A 16,963-nucleotide genomic window follows, 5' to 3' on the forward strand; every position below is an offset into this window, starting at 1 on the left:
ACCGTGGGAATGCCCATGACCTCAGACCCCTCCACCCCAGAAATACAACTTGGAGCGATCAGCAGGGAGGGCAGGCACCAGGGAATGGACTCGGACAGGGAGGGGGATGGGATTTGAACTCCTTGAGGCCCTGCCTGTCCACAGGAAAACTGCCTGCTGTTGGGACACAGGTGCATGGGCCAGTAGCACAGAGAGCCTGGGGCAGATTGGACACAGGCTCCTGAGTTCCCATCATCCTGGCCGTGCTGCAGCCCAGGATGGCACAGGAGCGCTGTGAGCAAACCAGGCAGGGCAGTCTGAGATGCGAAGCAGCCCGTGGCAGGGAGTTGTGCAAGGAGCCCACTTGTGTGCCCGCTAAGGGAGCTGGGCAGCCCAACTGGGGGCGGCAGAGCAGGCAACTCTTGGAGTCTTGCCCTGCGCAGGCAGAGTCCGGCCGGGCACTGTGACTGGGGCTCTGTGCGGGGCCCCTGCCTGCCTCAGGCTCAGTGGAACGTGGAGCTTGGGCTGGCATTTGGAGGAGCCGGAGCTCTGTGGTGAGTGGACAGGTGGTGGCTCCCAGCTGCATGGCCCCCCTTTGCTAACCCACATACCAGTGCAACCCCCAGTCTCCAGTAAGGGAGACCCATGACCCGAGGCAGTGCAGGCCCCTACAGAGCCTCTGGATGCGAGAAGCGTCTCCCGCTGGGTACAGGTGGAGACAGACTCACACTTCCACGGAGTGGATGAGGGGTGGGGTCAGGGACGGCCCTGCCCACCTCCCTCCAGGGTTTCGACACAGCTGCTCTTTGGTCCAGACAGGAAAACATCTGACGTGTAGTGAGTTCAAAGCCATTCTGATTGGGCCTTAGCCAGGGAGAACGCGTGGGAACGAGCAGCTTTCCACAGGGTGGGGGGCGGAGCAGCCGCTCACACAGGCATGTGCATCTCGTTGTACTCGTCCCGGCCGTCCTCGTCAAAGTTCGGCTCCGCGTCCTCCGAGTCCAGCTGTGGGCAGAGACAGAAGCTGGGCAGTGGCTGGGCAGTGACCAGAGCAGGGCTCCCGGTGGCCATCCCGCCAATCTCAGACACCAGCCCAGGGGCAGGAGCCAGGGCCCTCACCCACCCCGCTGTGGGGATGTTGGTATCGAGCGCTTTGCCCGTTATGTCGCAGGGTGCTCACATTGTCTCCTTCCCCCTCCCGCGTGACCCATTCCTCCCTCCCCACTCTCTGGCTTGGTGTCCTTCCCCTGGACATTCCCCTTCTCCTGGTAGCTCCGGTGCTGGCTCCTCTGCTAGGTAGCAACAGCCCCTAGGAAAGGCTGTGAAGCTCCTCCACACCTCCAGCTGCTGACGCAGGCTCTTCTCTGTGGTGAGGACCCTGGACCACACCCACAGAAGATGGAAAGAGGCCCCAGCCTCTGGGCTCTCGGTCTGGAGACCTCTGTGTTTGACAATATCAATGTCCGGGGAACTGGGCATGTTGGCTGGGCTGTCCCAGCCGTTGCCAGGGAAGGGACGGCCAGATAGCTCCAGACCAGCCTCACCAGATCCGGCAGCCCTGACCGTGGAGAGAGAGATGGAGCAGGGAGTCCCCGTTCCAGGCTTCTGCTTGGCATCTGTGCCCTTCCCACACCACAGGCTGTGAGCTCATTGGGGCAGGATCCCCTGGCTCTGTTGGAAAGTGCTGGGCCTGGCCTAGGCACTACTGCGGATAAATCACCACCCACAAGAAGCTGCAGAAAGCTCCCGGCCCCTCTGAGCAGGCAGTGCCCCACATGCCAGCTGCCTGAGCGAACTGAAGACGGCCCTGCCCCGGGGAGATGGATGCGGGTCACACACAGCTGCTTACGGCTTTGAGCTCCCGGTCCTGAAAGAAGCGGGGCAGCAGGAAGCGTCGTAAGGGCACCGTCATAATCAGGACAAAGGGGAAAGCTAACGAGGCCACTGTTGACTTCACCACCCAGAGCACCACGATGCAGGCCAGCTGAATGCAGGTGAAGAGGTTCATTCTCCAGGTCTTCACCTGGGGACACAAGTCCAGCCTAGCAACGCACCATCCCTCAGGGAGATAAGCCACCTCCCCCTCCCACCTGAGCGTCACGACGACCTCCCAGCGCCCCGTCTACAGCACGGCCCCACTGAACGCTGGGCCCCTCCAGCCCGCGGGTTGCCCTGTCCACCCAGCCCCAGCTCCTCGTCTACAGCACGGCCCCACTGAATGCTCGGCCCCTCCAGCCCGCGAGTCACCCCTTCCTCCCAGCCCTGGCACCCCGTCTACAGCACGGCCCCACTGAATGCTCAGCCCCTCCAGCCCGTGAGTCACCCCTTCCTCCCAGCCCCGGCGCCCCGTCTACAGCACGGCCCCACTGAACGCTCGGCCCCCCATCCACCCAGCCCTGGCGCCCCGTCTACAGCACGGCCCCACTGAACGCTGGGCCCCTCCAGCCCGTGGGTTGCCCTGTCCACCCAGCCCCAGCTCCTCGTCTACAGCACGGCCCCACTGAATGCTCGGCCCCTCCAGCCTGTGAGTCACCCCTTCCTCCCAGCCCCGGCGCCCCGTCTACAGCACGGCCCCACTGAACGCTCAGCCCCTCCAGACAGTTCACGGATAGTTCCTCTCTTACATCTCCCACCCAGGGCCTCTCATTCTCCCTGGTCCCCACCCGCCAGCCACCCCCATGTCCCAGTCCCAGCCCTGGCTCCCCGACCTGCCCCTGCTCACTCACCTTGACGACGTAGACGTGGTCCGGGTGGTGCTTGGACGGCATGAAGATGAGGAGGAGACGCTCGTAGAGCTGGATGCCAGTGAGAGACGTGACCCCCATGTAAAGGAAGATCCCGAAGAGCACGGCCAGGGGGATCCGGCGCAGCATGTTGCCCATCACAATGGACAAGCCTGCAAGGACAGAGCTCAGGGCATCACTCACCTGCAGCCCCCCCAGCTGCTTGTCCGCTGCACATGGACCATTGTTCTGACACCGCCTGCGTCTCTCTAGCTGCCACACAGGACAGGGTGGGGGGGGTCCACTGTCAGGAGCCCCCAGCTGGGGGAGCTGCGGGATGGGGCGGGGGCTCTATGGAGCTGTCAGGGGCAGGGCTGGGGCACTGGCCCTGCAGAGCTGTTGGGAGCAGGGCTGGGGGCCGAGGGGAGCTGTCGTGGGCAGGGCTGAGGCAGGACTAAGGCGCGGACCTTGGAGAGATGTCGGGGGCAGGGCTGGGACGCCAGCCGTGGGGAGCTGTCGGGGGCAGGGCTGGGACGCTGGCCGTAGGGAGCTGTCGGGGGCAGGGCTAGGGATGTGGGAGCTGTTGGGGGCAGGGCTGGGGCGCTGGCCATGGGGAGCAGGTCGGGCATTAGTTGTGGGGGCGGGGAGGGGCACTGGCTGTGGGAGCGGCTGGGGCGCTGGCCATGGAAAGTTGACGGGGGAGGGCTGGGGCGCTGGCCGTGGGGGGCAGGTTGGGCACTAGTTGTGGGGGAGGGGAGAGGCATTGGCTGTGGGAGTGGCTGGGGCGCTGGCCATCGGGAGCTGTTGGGGGCAGGGCTGGGACGCTGGCCGTGGGGGGCAGGTTGGGCACTAGTTGTGGGGAACGAGTAGGGCACTGGTTGTACATGCTAGGTAAGGTCGATGGCCGCAAAGTAGCAGTGCTGGTTTTGGGGCCAGGGCAGAGGTGCTGGCCACAAGGAGCGGGGTGGGGTGCTGGTTGTTGGGGGAGGGAGGGCTGGCGGCGAGAGAGGGGCACAGGCCATTGGGAGTGGGGCGGGGCACTGGTTTTGTGGGCAGGGTACTGATGCTGGCTGCGAGGTAGGGGCACTGGCCATGAGGTAGGGGTGCTGTGTAACTAGGCCTGGCCTGACATGAGTAATTACCACTTGGAGGGAGGCCTCATTTCTTGGAGGCTAGAATTTGAGAGGTGTATAGACCATTAGGTTGAAAGAGACAGAATGTCTGAGCCAGCTAAGCCAGGAGGGAGAACAGCCAGGAACCTTTACTAACAACAGACAAAGTGAGCTAGGAATACAGAAGTGAGGTACAGAGTAGGTCGAGTGTTTTGGACTCCAGGGAACGGGATGAAGTGTTCTCCCAGAATTGGACAAGCTGTGTGGAAAGGTCTTGGAGGGAGCCCCAACATGCTGGTTGGGGAGCGGAGTAGGGCTGCTGGCCATGGGGATCCTGCTAATCCTATCCCTGGACAACCTCTGCCCCCCAAGTTCAGTAGCTTGGGGCTCACCGACAAGGACAGCGATTGCAACTCCTGTCACGCGCTGCTCCTTCACCTCCTCAATCTTCGGCTTCTCCCCCGGAGCGATGGCCTTGCTCATGACTGTCAGGGCATTGACGTGGGTGACTGAGCGCACGGTGGCGGCAGTCAGCCAAGGGAGCCCGAACAGCGCACAGAGCCCGCCCATGGTACCAATGAGCAGCAGGTCCAGATGGAAACCGGAGCCTTTCATGAGCTTCCTCTCCTTCTTACTGACAATCAGGCTGGGGGGAGAAGAGGGTCCTGCTGTCGGCACCAGGCCTGCTCAGCCCCGGGTCCCCCCTGCGCCTGTGCTGCCGGGGCAGAACATGTGCCCAATGGCCTTTGGAGCTGGGAGCACTGCTCACGTCCTGCACAGAGGTGCGGTTGGCAATACGAGCTGCCAGGCAGGGGAGAGTCCAGCCTGGCAAGTGGGGGAAGAGGTGACGTTCTTCGTCGCTCCTGGCCGTTCTCCTGTCTGCCAAGCCCAGGGACAGGCTCCTTTCCTGGGCGAGGCTGGTGCAGGCTACGTAGACTCCACCTGGCAGGGGAGGGGAACCCACAGCCACAGTCGCTGTGCAGGAAGGGCCATGACAGGAGAGTCCCAGGGAGCAGAACCCTGCCTCCTCACGTCCAGACTGGGCATCCCGCAGCCCGAGCCTGCGGCTGAACATCCGGGGCCCAGCCCAACGCGGAGAACCCCTCACCTCGTCCATCTCCCCGCACAGCTGCCAGGCACTGGCTCGGAGCCCAGTGGGACAAGGGAGCTATGGGTCCAGGCAGCAGTACTCACGTGGTGATCTGGGTCTCCATGAAAATGAGGATGAAGACCAGGAGTGCAGGGATGGCTGAGGCAAACATCATCCACATGGGAAAGGCCTGTCGGCTGCCCAGGGGGTGAATGAACCAGTCGCGCTTCTGGGGAGACGTGACGGAGAGCCCAGAGGGAACATTCAGCTTCTGTGAGAGCAGGAAAAAAAACAACATTTACTTAATGACATTAAGCCCCTCAGCCCCCTATGGCTCCGACCCGGCTCTCGGTACCGCCGGGATCCACAGCCCCCTATGGCTCCGACCCGGCTCTCAGTACCGCCGGGATCCACAGCCCCCTATGGCTCCGACCCGGCTCTGGGTACCGCCGGGATCCTCAGCCCCCTATGGCTCCGACCCGGCTCTGGGTACGGCTGGGATCCTCAGCCCCCTATGGCTCCGACCCGGCTCTGGGTACGGCTGGGATCCTCAGCCCCCTATGGCTCCGACCCGGCTCTCGGTACCGCCGGGATCCACAGCCCCCTATGGCTCCGACCCGGCTCTCGGTACTGCAGGGAGTCTCAGCCCCACACAGCTCTGACCTGGCCCTTGGTATCGTACATGTTAAATCCAGAAGGGGCCATTATCATCCCCCCAGTCTGAGCTCCTGCTTAGCCCACGCCAGAGACTCTCATCCCTCCCTTCCTGCATCCCCCCCATCGGCTGTGGTTGAGCAGGGGTGGAGGTTATAGAAAGAAATGCCTGAGCTTGATATGAAGACTCCCGGTGATGGAGAAGCCACCACGTCCCTGGGTGCCTGTTCCTGTGGATGGTTCCCCTCCCCGTTAAACATCAGTGCCATATTTCTAGTCTGAGTTTGTCTCACTTCAGCTCCCAGCTGCTGGGTGTCGCTCTGCCTCTGTCTGCTGGGTTCAAGAGCCTTGGCTCTCAGGGCTTGTCTGCCTGGTTCGGGAGTCTCAATTCTACTGAGCACTAGTGTGTCAAGCACTGTCCTGGGGGCTGGCTCTGGAGGGGCAGGTACCCAGCCTGCCTGTGACAGGCTCCGCCAAGGAGAATGAGCCGACCCAGCTGGACGGCAGTTCAGTAGGTAAGGAGCACCCGGGCCTTACCCGGGGTCATGAGGGCTCAGACAGGGAGTGGAGCAGAGAGACAGAGAGCTCCTAAGGAGAGCTCTTCTCGGGGGTCAGTGCGGAGCTCAGCAGGCGAGGGGACCAAAGAAGAGGCTTCGAAAGGGAAGAGCTGTGAATGCCAAGCCCTAGCAGAACTTGGTCCCAGTGAGAGAACCTCAGCAGGAGCTGCAGATCACAGAGGAATTATATGCCAAGGGCTGCCTTGGTTTGAACTCTGTGGGGACCTTTCCCCAGAGGCCCTGACTCCAGAAGAGGATCCTGGGTCAAGAGCGCTTCACAGGTAAGGAGCCTGGATGGAGGCAGGAGAGGGACACAAGTGGAGTTGACAGACTAAGGTTAATTTGGCCCCTTCTTCCTTCTCTCCCCCCATCTCGGATGCTGGTGTGGAGGCTCATTTGCACATGTCACCATTTTGAATTGAATAAACTAGACCCCTGTAGAGGCACAGTTCAATATATATCAGCCTCATTGGACTTCTTGAAAGTATGTTAAGGGAAACTGAGGCAGGGATGCAACCAGGGTTTCACGTACTAAGTGGCTCAGGGGGACTCTGCTGGTGTGGACTAAACGTTCCCATTTCAAACAATACTAAATTAATGCGCACAAGGAAACTTTTAGTGCACACCAGCAGGGTCCACACAGGACAGTTAGTCCACAACACGCTAGTGTGCATTAGAATTTACACCCTTGGGGAAGACTAATGCACCATGTAGACAAGCCAGAAATCGCCCCCCCGGAAGGTATTTACTGACAGTGATCAAGTCACCTCTTTGCTCCTCTTGGATACACTAAATACAATAACAGGAGTACTTGTGGCACCTTAGAGACTAACAAATTTATTAGAGCATAAGCTTTCGTGGGCTACAACCCACTTATGCATCCGATGAAGTGGGTTGTAGCCCACGAAAGCTTATGCTCTAATAAATTTGTTAGTCTCTAAGGTGCCACAAGTACTCCTGTTCTTTTTGAGGATACAGACTAACACGGCTGCTACTCTGAAACTAAATACAATGAGCTCCTTAGTCTTACTGCGAAGGAGATTTTCCAGATCTTGAACTGTCTCTGAGCCCAGGGGCTCAGTATCCCTTCTGAAGTGCAGGCACCAAAACTGGACACAGCCTCCAGTAATGGGTTTCGTAATGCTGTATTCGGAGGGAACACCACCTCCCTTCTCCTATTTAGCTTGCACAGACCTGTTGCACACAGTTCTAATCCAGCTCTCGGCAACAGGCAGACCCTCAAACCTGCACAGCTCTGATCTGGCTCTTGGTGTCGCAGGAACCCTCAATCCCTTAGGGCTCTGACCCATATCTTGGTAGGTCTCAGTGCCTCCCGGGGCTGCTCCCACAGCTCTGATTCGCAGAAGTATGTGCACAAAAATCTCTCTTTGGTTTGCATTGTATTGACTGAGAAAGTGGGAAACACAAAAACATCTAGCTACACAAGCACAGTGAATGGAACAATCGGTAGTCCCATACGCCAGCACCTACCTGTGTGTACGTGTCTGTGATGGTGTAATCCACCAAGACCATGACCAGGATCGAGATGGGGATTCCAAAGTCTCCAATGATCCGTCGAGCCTGCAAAGCAAACACGCTTCAGTGGGAACGCGCAGGCCAAGCGCTTAGAGACTACTACAATGCCAGGCACTGTGCAGAGTCCCGAGACAGGCCGACGATCCATCCAGCCAAGGGACGGGCCAGGTGCCCACTACAAATGTGAATGCTGCTAATGAGCAGAGGATACAAGAGCTCTGGTCACTCCCTGACCCCACTGGGCTGCTTTTCTCCCTGGCTGGGCCCCAGCTGCTCTCTAGCCACATTCAGGTACCTGGGCTGCTCCAGACACCATCTGGCCCCTGGGAGACTGGGTGGGAAGCCAGCATTCACCAGGCACCTTCTAGCTGGAAACGCCTTAGAAAAAGCACTCGGGTCCCATGGCACTGAGTGCTGTATTAGCGCCTCAGATGGGCAGACAGGTGGATCACAGAGAGAACTAAAATTAAGTTTATCCCTCCTTCCATGCCAGGTCAATGACACATACTGGAGTCCAGTCCCCTAAGATTAGCCTGACCTATGGAGACTCATATACCCACCAGTCCCTAAGGCTGTAAAGCTCCAGTTTAGCAGACCCTTGACTCTGGATCCAGCCAGAGAAGCCCTGCTGAGGGCCTGAAGTGCTTAGGCCCAAGCAGCGTTTGGGCTGCTGGATCCCTCCATCTGAAGATACCCTGGGGCAGATGTGGGTAGGACAGAGAAGTGTCAGCAGCAGCCAGGTCTTATCTATGGCCTTGGCCTTGTGCCAAGGGAGCCTGCCCACTCCAATGGCATTCAGAGGACTGTTGGTGTTTATTTGACGGGGGCGGTCCCTGATGGCACCAGACTCACCTGGAGAGAGACAACAAACCAGGGTGCCAGCTCTCTCTTCAGGCAGCTTCCTATCAGCACAGACAGCCCTTTGCCCACATAGGCCTGGTAAGACCATGTGAGCCAGGACAGGGCACCAGGTTCAGACATGCTAGACTAGATAATGTGGGTGCCACAGAGGGCAGAAGTGTGCAGCCAGAAGGGATGCATGGTGGATGAAAGGGCCACAGGATGGGGCCGCTGGGTCACAGCTCAGCCGCTTACCTTGCCTCCTAAGAAACGGCTGTTCTTGAACTTGCGCATAAAGAAAGCGATGAAGAAGGTGCCCAGCATGAGGATGAGTGAGAGGAGGGCAGTATTGGGCTGCATCCTGGTTCCCAGAGACATGGCATCAGGAGAGAGTGCGCTGGCATTCAAGCCAGTCTGCAAACTCGGCGGGTAAAACTTCAGCAAAGGATGCTCTGCAAAGACCTGGACAGGGGAGACAAGCAGAGGGTGCAGTCACGACAATCAAGTGTGAGCACAGCCCTGTGTGTTGCCAAGCCCATCACTGCACTTCCCCAAATAACTCCTCTCACAATCTACCCGCACCAGGGAGGTTGAGGAAGAAAAGAAAAGAAAAAACTAGTTATGTGCCAAGGTACTGCTGCAGGGGGAGGGAGAGAAGGTTTGGGGTGTGTCCCGCTATGCTCCACCCAATACCTGCGCACAGCGACGTGGCTACAGCACACAGGGGGCACTCGTGTTTGGGGGCTTGGGAGGTGGCAAAGAACTGTTTCACAGGCCCAGCCAGAAATGCTACGGCACTCTGGCCCTGTATCAGAGACGCTGTTGCTATTGTTCTCTCTATCGATTGTGGGAGGCACGTGGACACTACGGTGGCAGGGTGCTAGATCAGACAGCTGGGCAGACACTAGCACCTCTCCCTGGGGACAGTTCACCTTGTAGAGTTTATAGAAGGTTTCGTAGATGAAGATGAGGGAGATGAGGAAGGCAAAGATCTCCTGTGTGAAGGGCGAGATGTATCGCACCAGGAAGCTGCCTTCAGCTGCCACAATGATGAAGATGAAGACGATGAGCCACAGGCCAATCCACACTCTGCCCGTCAGGTACTCGATGCCTTGGCTCTGGCAGAACTGAAATAGGAAAATGAAGGGTTAATCACGGCCCATGGGACAGCCTCTCCCCTCTGCTCTCCCAGACCCCCTCCTTTCCTCTCTCCCATTCTACATAGTTCTTTATCAATTTCTGGGATGGCGTGTGTACAATTTTCCACGTAGCCTGGCAGGGAAGGGGTTAAGGTAGGGGTGGAGGGAACAGGAAATGCTTCATTTGCTGAGTAAAGTCACAGACTTAGTATCTGTTGTTTCACTGGGCCTGTCCTGCTCAGACTGTAGTGTTAGTTACTAGGGTGCATCCCAGGGCACACTGTGCATTGCACATCCCCTCTGCCCTGCTCCCATGCTACAAATAAACCATGACACCAACACAGCTCCCCAGGAAAACTCCTGCTCAGTCTAGTCACCAGCCCGCCCAGGAGAGACCAGTCCGCATGCCGGGGTTCAGCTGTAAGGCAGACTACACCCCCATCAGACAAACGCCCAACAAGCCCCGCTGTAGGCATGCAAAGGAACTTTCCCAACCAACGGCAGCTGAACAGACCTAGAAAAACTCTCTCTGCTAGTCAATGCACAGGACACTGTGCTTCGGATACCACCTCAGTCAAAGCGCCACACGCTCCAGCCCCAAACCATAAACATGCTCCACTCCTACGCAAGCCTGGCTACTAATGCCAGGAACAACAGTATAGACAACCCCACTCAAGCACAGAGAACACTACACATGGGGAGGAACAAATCACAAACGCTTGAAGCTAGAGATTGTGCTGCTCTCTAGGAAGAAGCAAAGAACTCCGACAGGCCTTCACCCATTACAAAATCCACAACCCCAAACTAGTAATCTAATCATAATAAACACTACGGATCACCACAGAACTGTCAATCAAATGGCAGTCACCACTTTATACGAATTGTATGGATTTCCAAAAAGCCATGGATACAGTGGATAGAACAGGGTTATGGAAGTTGCTATGCTACAATGGAATCCTCAGAAATTTTCATAAGGAGCTTTTATGAAAATACGACATGTCAAGTAATACATAACTGACTCAGCCCTTCGAGGTTATTATGGGCATCAGACAAAGATGTCTTATGGCACCCACGATCTTTCTACTGGTAGTGGACTGGGTAATGAGAAAGACTATAGAACAACTAAGGGGCATACAATGGAGCATAGGCGCCAACTTCTGCTGGCGCCGGTGGGGGCTCGACCCACCCCTGCCCCAGGCCCCACCCCGACTCCACCCCTGCCCCGCCCCCATTCCAACCCCTTCCCCAAATCCCTGCCCTGGCCCCGCCTCTTCCCCCGAGCAAGCTGTGTTCCCACTCCTCCCCCCTCCCTCCCACAGCTTGTTACGCTGCGAAACAGCTGTTTCGTGGCGGCAAGCGCTGGGGGAGAAGTGGGGACGCAGTGCGCTCAGGGGTAGAGGCGGAGGCGGAGGTGAGGTGAGGCAGAGGGGTGGGGAGGGGAGCTTGGCTGCTGGTGGGTGCAGAGCACCCACCAATTTTTCCCCATGGGTGCTCCAGCCCTGGAGCACCCACAGAGTCGGCACCTATGCAATGGATTGTCACACAGAAGTTAGAGGACCTTGACTTTGTAGAGGACATCAACTTGCTATCCCATGCCCTTAGAGACATGCAAGCCAAAATGTATTATCTCCAGGCCTATGCACAGTTAGCAGGGTTGAAGATCAACACAGCGAAAACTAAAACCATGAGAATCAACACATAACAAGACACACTAATAACACTTTCTGGGACTGACATAAAAGAGTTCTGATAAGAGTTTCACATATCTTGGTAGCACTGTAAGTACAACAGGTGGAACAGATGAGGACATTAAAGCCAGAATAGCAAAAGCCAGACATGTTTTGTAACTCTAAAGCCAACCTGGAAAAACTGAAATCTTGCCCTCCAAACTAAACTTCAGATATTTAATACAATTGTAAAGCTGGTCTTACGAAGTGATGTTGAAACTTGGAGACTTATTTCGACCTTTCTATCAAAATTCCAATTTTTCATAAACAGCTGCCTTAGACAAATGCTCAATACCAGATGGCCAGAAAAAAATTACAAATAAGGAACTCTGAAAGAGGATGAAACAGAAACCAATAGGACAGGAAGTTATGGAACAAAAATGGAGCTGGCTAGGACACATGTGGAGAAAAGACCTGAATAACAGGACAAGACATGGAGCCCCAGGGCGAGAGGTAACAAGAGAGACCAAGGATAACATGCAAACACACAACAGAAGCAGAATGGAAAGCTCCCAGAATGACATGGGAAGAAGCTAAGACTGCAGCAGGAGACTGGCAAAGATGGAAGACAGTGGTGATGCCCTTACGTTCTGCATGGAATAGAGAGGCATAAGAGAAAGCACTTGAAAACCAAGAGAGACAGACTCCCTGGAAATGTGGAAAAAAGAGTGACTAGAACCACTGTACTTGACACTGAAAGACATTTTCTTTCCACAGTCCACAACGTAAAGATGTACAAGAATAAGACATCTCCAAACTGACTGGCATAGATCCTCCCTGAACATAACTCGGGGATAAGCAAGAGGCAGCACAAATAACCACAATATGAAATCCCCTGCTGCCACATCAGAAATGAAGAATAATGCTAGGTGAGTTGTTACTGCTCTCCTAGAGAGACTGGACTGGACTGCATGGGATGCAGGCTACACTGGGATACAGATAACTGAATCTACAGTAACTTTTCTCATCCAAAAGAGGAGAAAAAGTGACAGAGAAAAGGAGCGTGGGCTGCATGTATAAGCACTCACCACAGCAATGCAGATCAGGGCCTGGTTCAGGCAGGAGCTTATATCAGGGCTGCTGGCTAGGACAGCACTGCGAAGCATTAATAAAATCACAATCCTAGACAGACTCAGTGGAGTGGACCATGGTGAGAGGAGGCAGAACTGACTGGTGTGAGCTGGAAAGGACAGGCAGGAGGGCAGGGCCAGCACTGGGTGACCTGTGGTATGGTGACAGTCTGCAGGAACGTTTAGGAGTCACCCCTTTCGGCATCAGAGGAGTGCAGCTAGCCCCTCTGATCAGACAAACCATGGCAAGCGAAGCACAGTACAATGGCAGAGGAAGCGTGGGGCAACATGTGACATGATGGCTTACAAATACCTTGAAAAAAGCTTCTTCAAATACCAGAAGGGGCCCCGAGAAACCAATGACAAGGAGCGGCTGAGCTCCAAGCAGGGAGAACAGGATCCCCAGAACTGAGGTGGAGATGATCAGCTCCGAGACCCCCATGAGACCCTCTGTCTTCTCTCCTAAGAGAGAACAACGTGTATGTGATAAGAAGCCCTGCGGAGAGCACAGTCCCCCATACAGTTACTCTGGTGCGGATACACTATGCACGGGCAGGAAGTCCCCTCCTCCCCCCTGCACAGACATAACCACCCTGCACTGGGCAGGGGGGCTCACATTTGAGGGTAGAACCCCTCTAGCTTTGCTGTGACCACCCTTAGAATCCTGCATTCAAACACCCTGCAGGGTGCTCAGAAAAGAGCCACAAACGGATCTGGAGCTGGAGAGGCCGAGTTATGGGGAGAGAGTACAAGCCATGTGCGTAGCACAGCTACAGTCTCCTGAGCGAGCAGCGCTAGAGCCCTGAGGCCAGTGCAGGCACAGAATCTCAGACGGCAGAGCCAGCGCCCCCAGCCCAGCCCGGGCTAGTTTGTGCAAAGAGCAGACAGAAAGCAGGCCCATTACCTAGGAGTCCCCCGAAGGTGATGGCAGGAGAGAGAGCAGCAAAGTAGATGAAGAGAACGGCTGCAAGGCACTGGCTGTGCAAGGCGTCTCTGATGTCACTGAGATATTTGGGGTACCTGCGCTTTATGTCCTGAACCAGACCTCCAAAACAAATGCCGGTTCGCCTCAATGGGTCGTCCTCAGCGTCCCCCTCCTCTTCCTCCTCAGCCTTCACTTCACACAGCTCTGGGGAGACATGGTGTATGGGGGTTACAACGGGAAGGTAGGAACGAGAACCACCTCTCTCTCCTGGGGACAGATGTTGGCACACACCCATCTCCCAGAGAACAGGTGAGCAGGGGGGAAGCTCGGCAGGCTCCCTACACACCTCACATGAAACTTGGGCTTCCCCCCCACAGCTGTGCTCCGCCCCCTGGGCCTGCTGCCCCCCCCCATGGCCGCTCTCCGCCCCCCCGGGCTTCCCACCCCCCATGGCCATGCTCTGCCCTCTTGGGCTTGCCAACCCCATGGCCGCGCTCTGCCCCCCGGGTCCTCCCACACATCCCCATCTCTGTTGCAGGACTCAGCCCCGCTCACCCCACACTAGTTGTCCTCGCTTTATCCTGTGCCAGGGGGAGGCACAGAGGCCTCCCAGCCAGTGCCCATGGCACAGCCCCCACTGCACCCTCCCAGGGCAGACAGGGAGACACTGGATGCAAATTCATTATCTGCCAAAACAGAGTGAAGAGACCTTTAGCTTCCTGGATAACCCCTTCCTTCGTGGACTTCTTCTGCTCCCTCTCCTTCCTCTTCCTCAGCAACTCTTTCTGGAAGGTAGCGATAGACCTGAGCAAGTCTTTCCCCTCCACTTCTGACGGGGGGATGACAATGCTGCAGTCCAGGAATTCGTTGATGGCATTGAGGAGGTCCTGGCGGTCGTCAGCCATGTACGCAGCCTCATGGAAGAGCTGCAAGATAGACAGGAGGCTCAACCAACCCAAAGACACCACCAGACTACTTCTGCAGCTGCAGGAGCACAGCACCTGCCTTACTGCCACAGCCCAACAGACCCACATGCTCCAGCATCCCTGCCCCCCTTTCCATGCCCCCCTGGGCTCTCTTCTCCTTCATGTGTTGGATCAGACCAGTGAGGCAGCTAGCTAGGTATCCCTATCACCTGGTATCAGAACAATGTGCTCATCTAGCCAGTATCATAGCTCCTGTCACACCAGAGTTATGGAGCAGTTTTATGCTGTTCTAAGGGACTTTTCTCCATCGTCTCTAAATACCAGGAGTCAAAGAGATGCTCCTTCTAGTTCAGAATCCAGTTGACTGGTGAGTCAGGCACTCAGGGACCACAGAGATGGATGGAGTATAAAAATTGGATAGATGGGGCATAAATAGATCAAATCACTGGTCCACTTGGATCAGAATCCAAATTCCTGATGTGACACAAAAGAGCACGGTTCTCTCTAGTCTCATCTTGTGCACTCTGCCGCACTGACAGACTAACAGGGAGGAAACCAGTGTTGTGGGGAAAGGCTGGGAATTGTAAAGCACTGTAACTAAGGCACAAGAGAACAGCGCTGCCTGGATTGCCCTCAATGCTCGAATCATCTCCAGTTCTGCCTTAAGAAAATGACTATACTCAAATGTCATGCTTCGAGGCTTCACCCAGACGCCTGCAGGAGTCAGGAAGGAATTTTTCTTCCCCCAGTGCACAATTGGCCAGACGTATTCTGGGTGTTTTTTTCACCTTCCTCTGAAGGATCAGCGATTGGCCACAATTGGAGATGGCACACTGGTGGGGTGGACAGTGTTCTGAGGTGGTACAGAGAGTACTCTTTCTAAACGCCTGATTGGGATGTGTTGCTCACATGCTCAGGGTCATTCTGATCGCTAGATCTGGAGTGGGGAAGGAATTCCCGCTCCACCCCTCGGGTGAGATTGGCAGAAACCTGGGGGGGGGGGGGGGGGAGTTCGCCTCCCGCTGCATGCTTTGGTCTAACCGAGGTCTTTGGGCTTAACAAGGGGTATCTGGGTGAGGGCTTAACAAGGGGTATCTGGGTGAAGTTTAATTGCCTGTGGTATACAAGTGGTGATAGCACATGAGCTCATGGTTCCTTCTAGCCTTAAATTCTATGAAACTATGACAGAACTTGGAATGCCAGGCACAAGGGGCAGTCGGTGCCAGGGGCTTCTCAGAGACCTGAGTTTAGGGAGATGTGACATGGGGGAGGCAGCCAAATGGGAACTGCCAGAGGGAATTCTTGCAAGGAAAGGACAGGAAAAATGGAGAGTAAGGCCACGCCTACACTATGGCTCTTAGGGTGACCAGATAGCAAGCGTGAAAAATCAGGACAGGGGTAGGGGGTAATAGGAGTCCATATAAAAAAAAGCCCCAAATATCAGGACTGTCCCTATAAAATCGGGACATCTGGTCACCCTAATGGCTCTACAGTGGTGCCGTAGTTATGCCGCTGTAGCACTGTAGCGTAAATATTACCTCTGGCCACGGGAGGGATTTTTCCATTGCTGTAGGTTATCCACCTCCCCGAGCTGTGGTAGTTTGGTCGACGGAAGCACTCCTCCACTGACCTAGCCACATCTACACTGGGGTTAGCTTGTCATAGCTACAGTGCTCAGGGATGTGAACCTCTGCAAGCTGTAGTGACGTCGACCTAACTTTCAAGTGTAAACCATGCCTAAGTTTCTGCTGCCCGGAGGGTTAAAGGAAGAGGAGAGGTTTAGAGAAAGTAGGGGAGACAGTAGTGCAAGGAAAAAAACAGGCCCATTAACAACGGAGGGAGGAGTTTAACGAGGACTGTGAAATGGCTAAGGTACTACACCGCTTTCAGAGCATGTCTGCAGAGAAAGGGACAGGGAATTAGGACGGAATTAGAAGCCTCTAAGGAGGTCAGGGACAGCTGAGCTCTCTGCAACTTACAGACTCCATGGAGCTGCAGCTTCAGATCCTGGCAAGGCTAACTTGGCCCTTCAGCCTTCTGATACCCAGTGCTTGACATGGCCAAACCACGGCACCAACACCAACTAGCTAATCCTCACACCTGTGTGCCAGGTCACTACCATCCTCCCCAGGTCACTGGCAGAGAAGTGGAGGGAGAGGGAACTGGACTGCTCAGAGCCACCCAGAAAGTGAGTGCAGAGCCAGGGTTAGAACATTACGGCTGCCGGTTCCCAGTCCAGGGCTCGGCCCATCAGGCCCATGCACCTCACTCTGTGGTGTCTTTCAGCTGAGAGCCCTCAGAAGCCAAGGAGCCACCTGCTCTGCATGAACAGTCTAGTGCCGAGCACAGGGCATTCGGCCAAACTCCCCTCCAATCACTCAAGTTTCCCTGTTAGTCTCTCAGTCCCAGTCAGTCCCTCTTGAGCAATAACCAGCAGATCCCCCAGGCTTCTTTGGATGGACTCCCGACGTCTGGATCATGAAACTGCACTCCATGCAGCCTAGGAGTCTCTGTGCTGACGCCGATCTGGCTGGGTTTGTTACCCAGCAAACAGCTGGGGATATAAAGTTTCCTATGTACAATCTCCTGCAGCCAAGAGGACGCTGAAAGCTAGTCCAGGAATGTTTCATTCTCACTCTCCTCCAACCCTGGATGTCTGTAGCAGGCGCCTATAATTGTCTCTCC

At 55.9% G+C, this 16,963-nt stretch overlaps 1 protein-coding gene across 1 annotated transcript in view; it reads right to left on the reverse strand.

Annotated features, from left to right (window-relative positions):
- Nucleotides 1-906: 906 nt before the first annotated feature.
- The window catches only part of SLC4A3 (solute carrier family 4 member 3), a 60,700-nt gene continuing 44,643 nt past the window's right edge, over nucleotides 907-16,963 (reverse strand). Inside the window, exons 12-22 of the mRNA XM_065413255.1 lie at nucleotides 14,062-14,278; nucleotides 13,332-13,556; nucleotides 12,741-12,889; nucleotides 9,424-9,618; nucleotides 8,747-8,953; nucleotides 7,607-7,696; nucleotides 5,009-5,175; nucleotides 4,207-4,460; nucleotides 2,706-2,875; nucleotides 1,829-2,002; nucleotides 907-984 (exon numbers count right to left, since the gene is read on the reverse strand). Of these exons, the coding sequence (XP_065269327.1) occupies nucleotides 907-984; nucleotides 1,829-2,002; nucleotides 2,706-2,875; nucleotides 4,207-4,460; nucleotides 5,009-5,175; nucleotides 7,607-7,696; nucleotides 8,747-8,953; nucleotides 9,424-9,618; nucleotides 12,741-12,889; nucleotides 13,332-13,556; nucleotides 14,062-14,278 (1,926 nt within the window). The remainder of the gene's footprint in view (nucleotides 985-1,828; nucleotides 2,003-2,705; nucleotides 2,876-4,206; nucleotides 4,461-5,008; nucleotides 5,176-7,606; nucleotides 7,697-8,746; nucleotides 8,954-9,423; nucleotides 9,619-12,740; nucleotides 12,890-13,331; nucleotides 13,557-14,061; nucleotides 14,279-16,963) is intronic.

This window comes from Emys orbicularis, chromosome 11 (genome assembly GCF_028017835.1).
Source record: "Emys orbicularis isolate rEmyOrb1 chromosome 11, rEmyOrb1.hap1, whole genome shotgun sequence".
Lineage (NCBI taxonomy): Eukaryota > Metazoa > Chordata > Testudines > Emydidae > Emys > Emys orbicularis.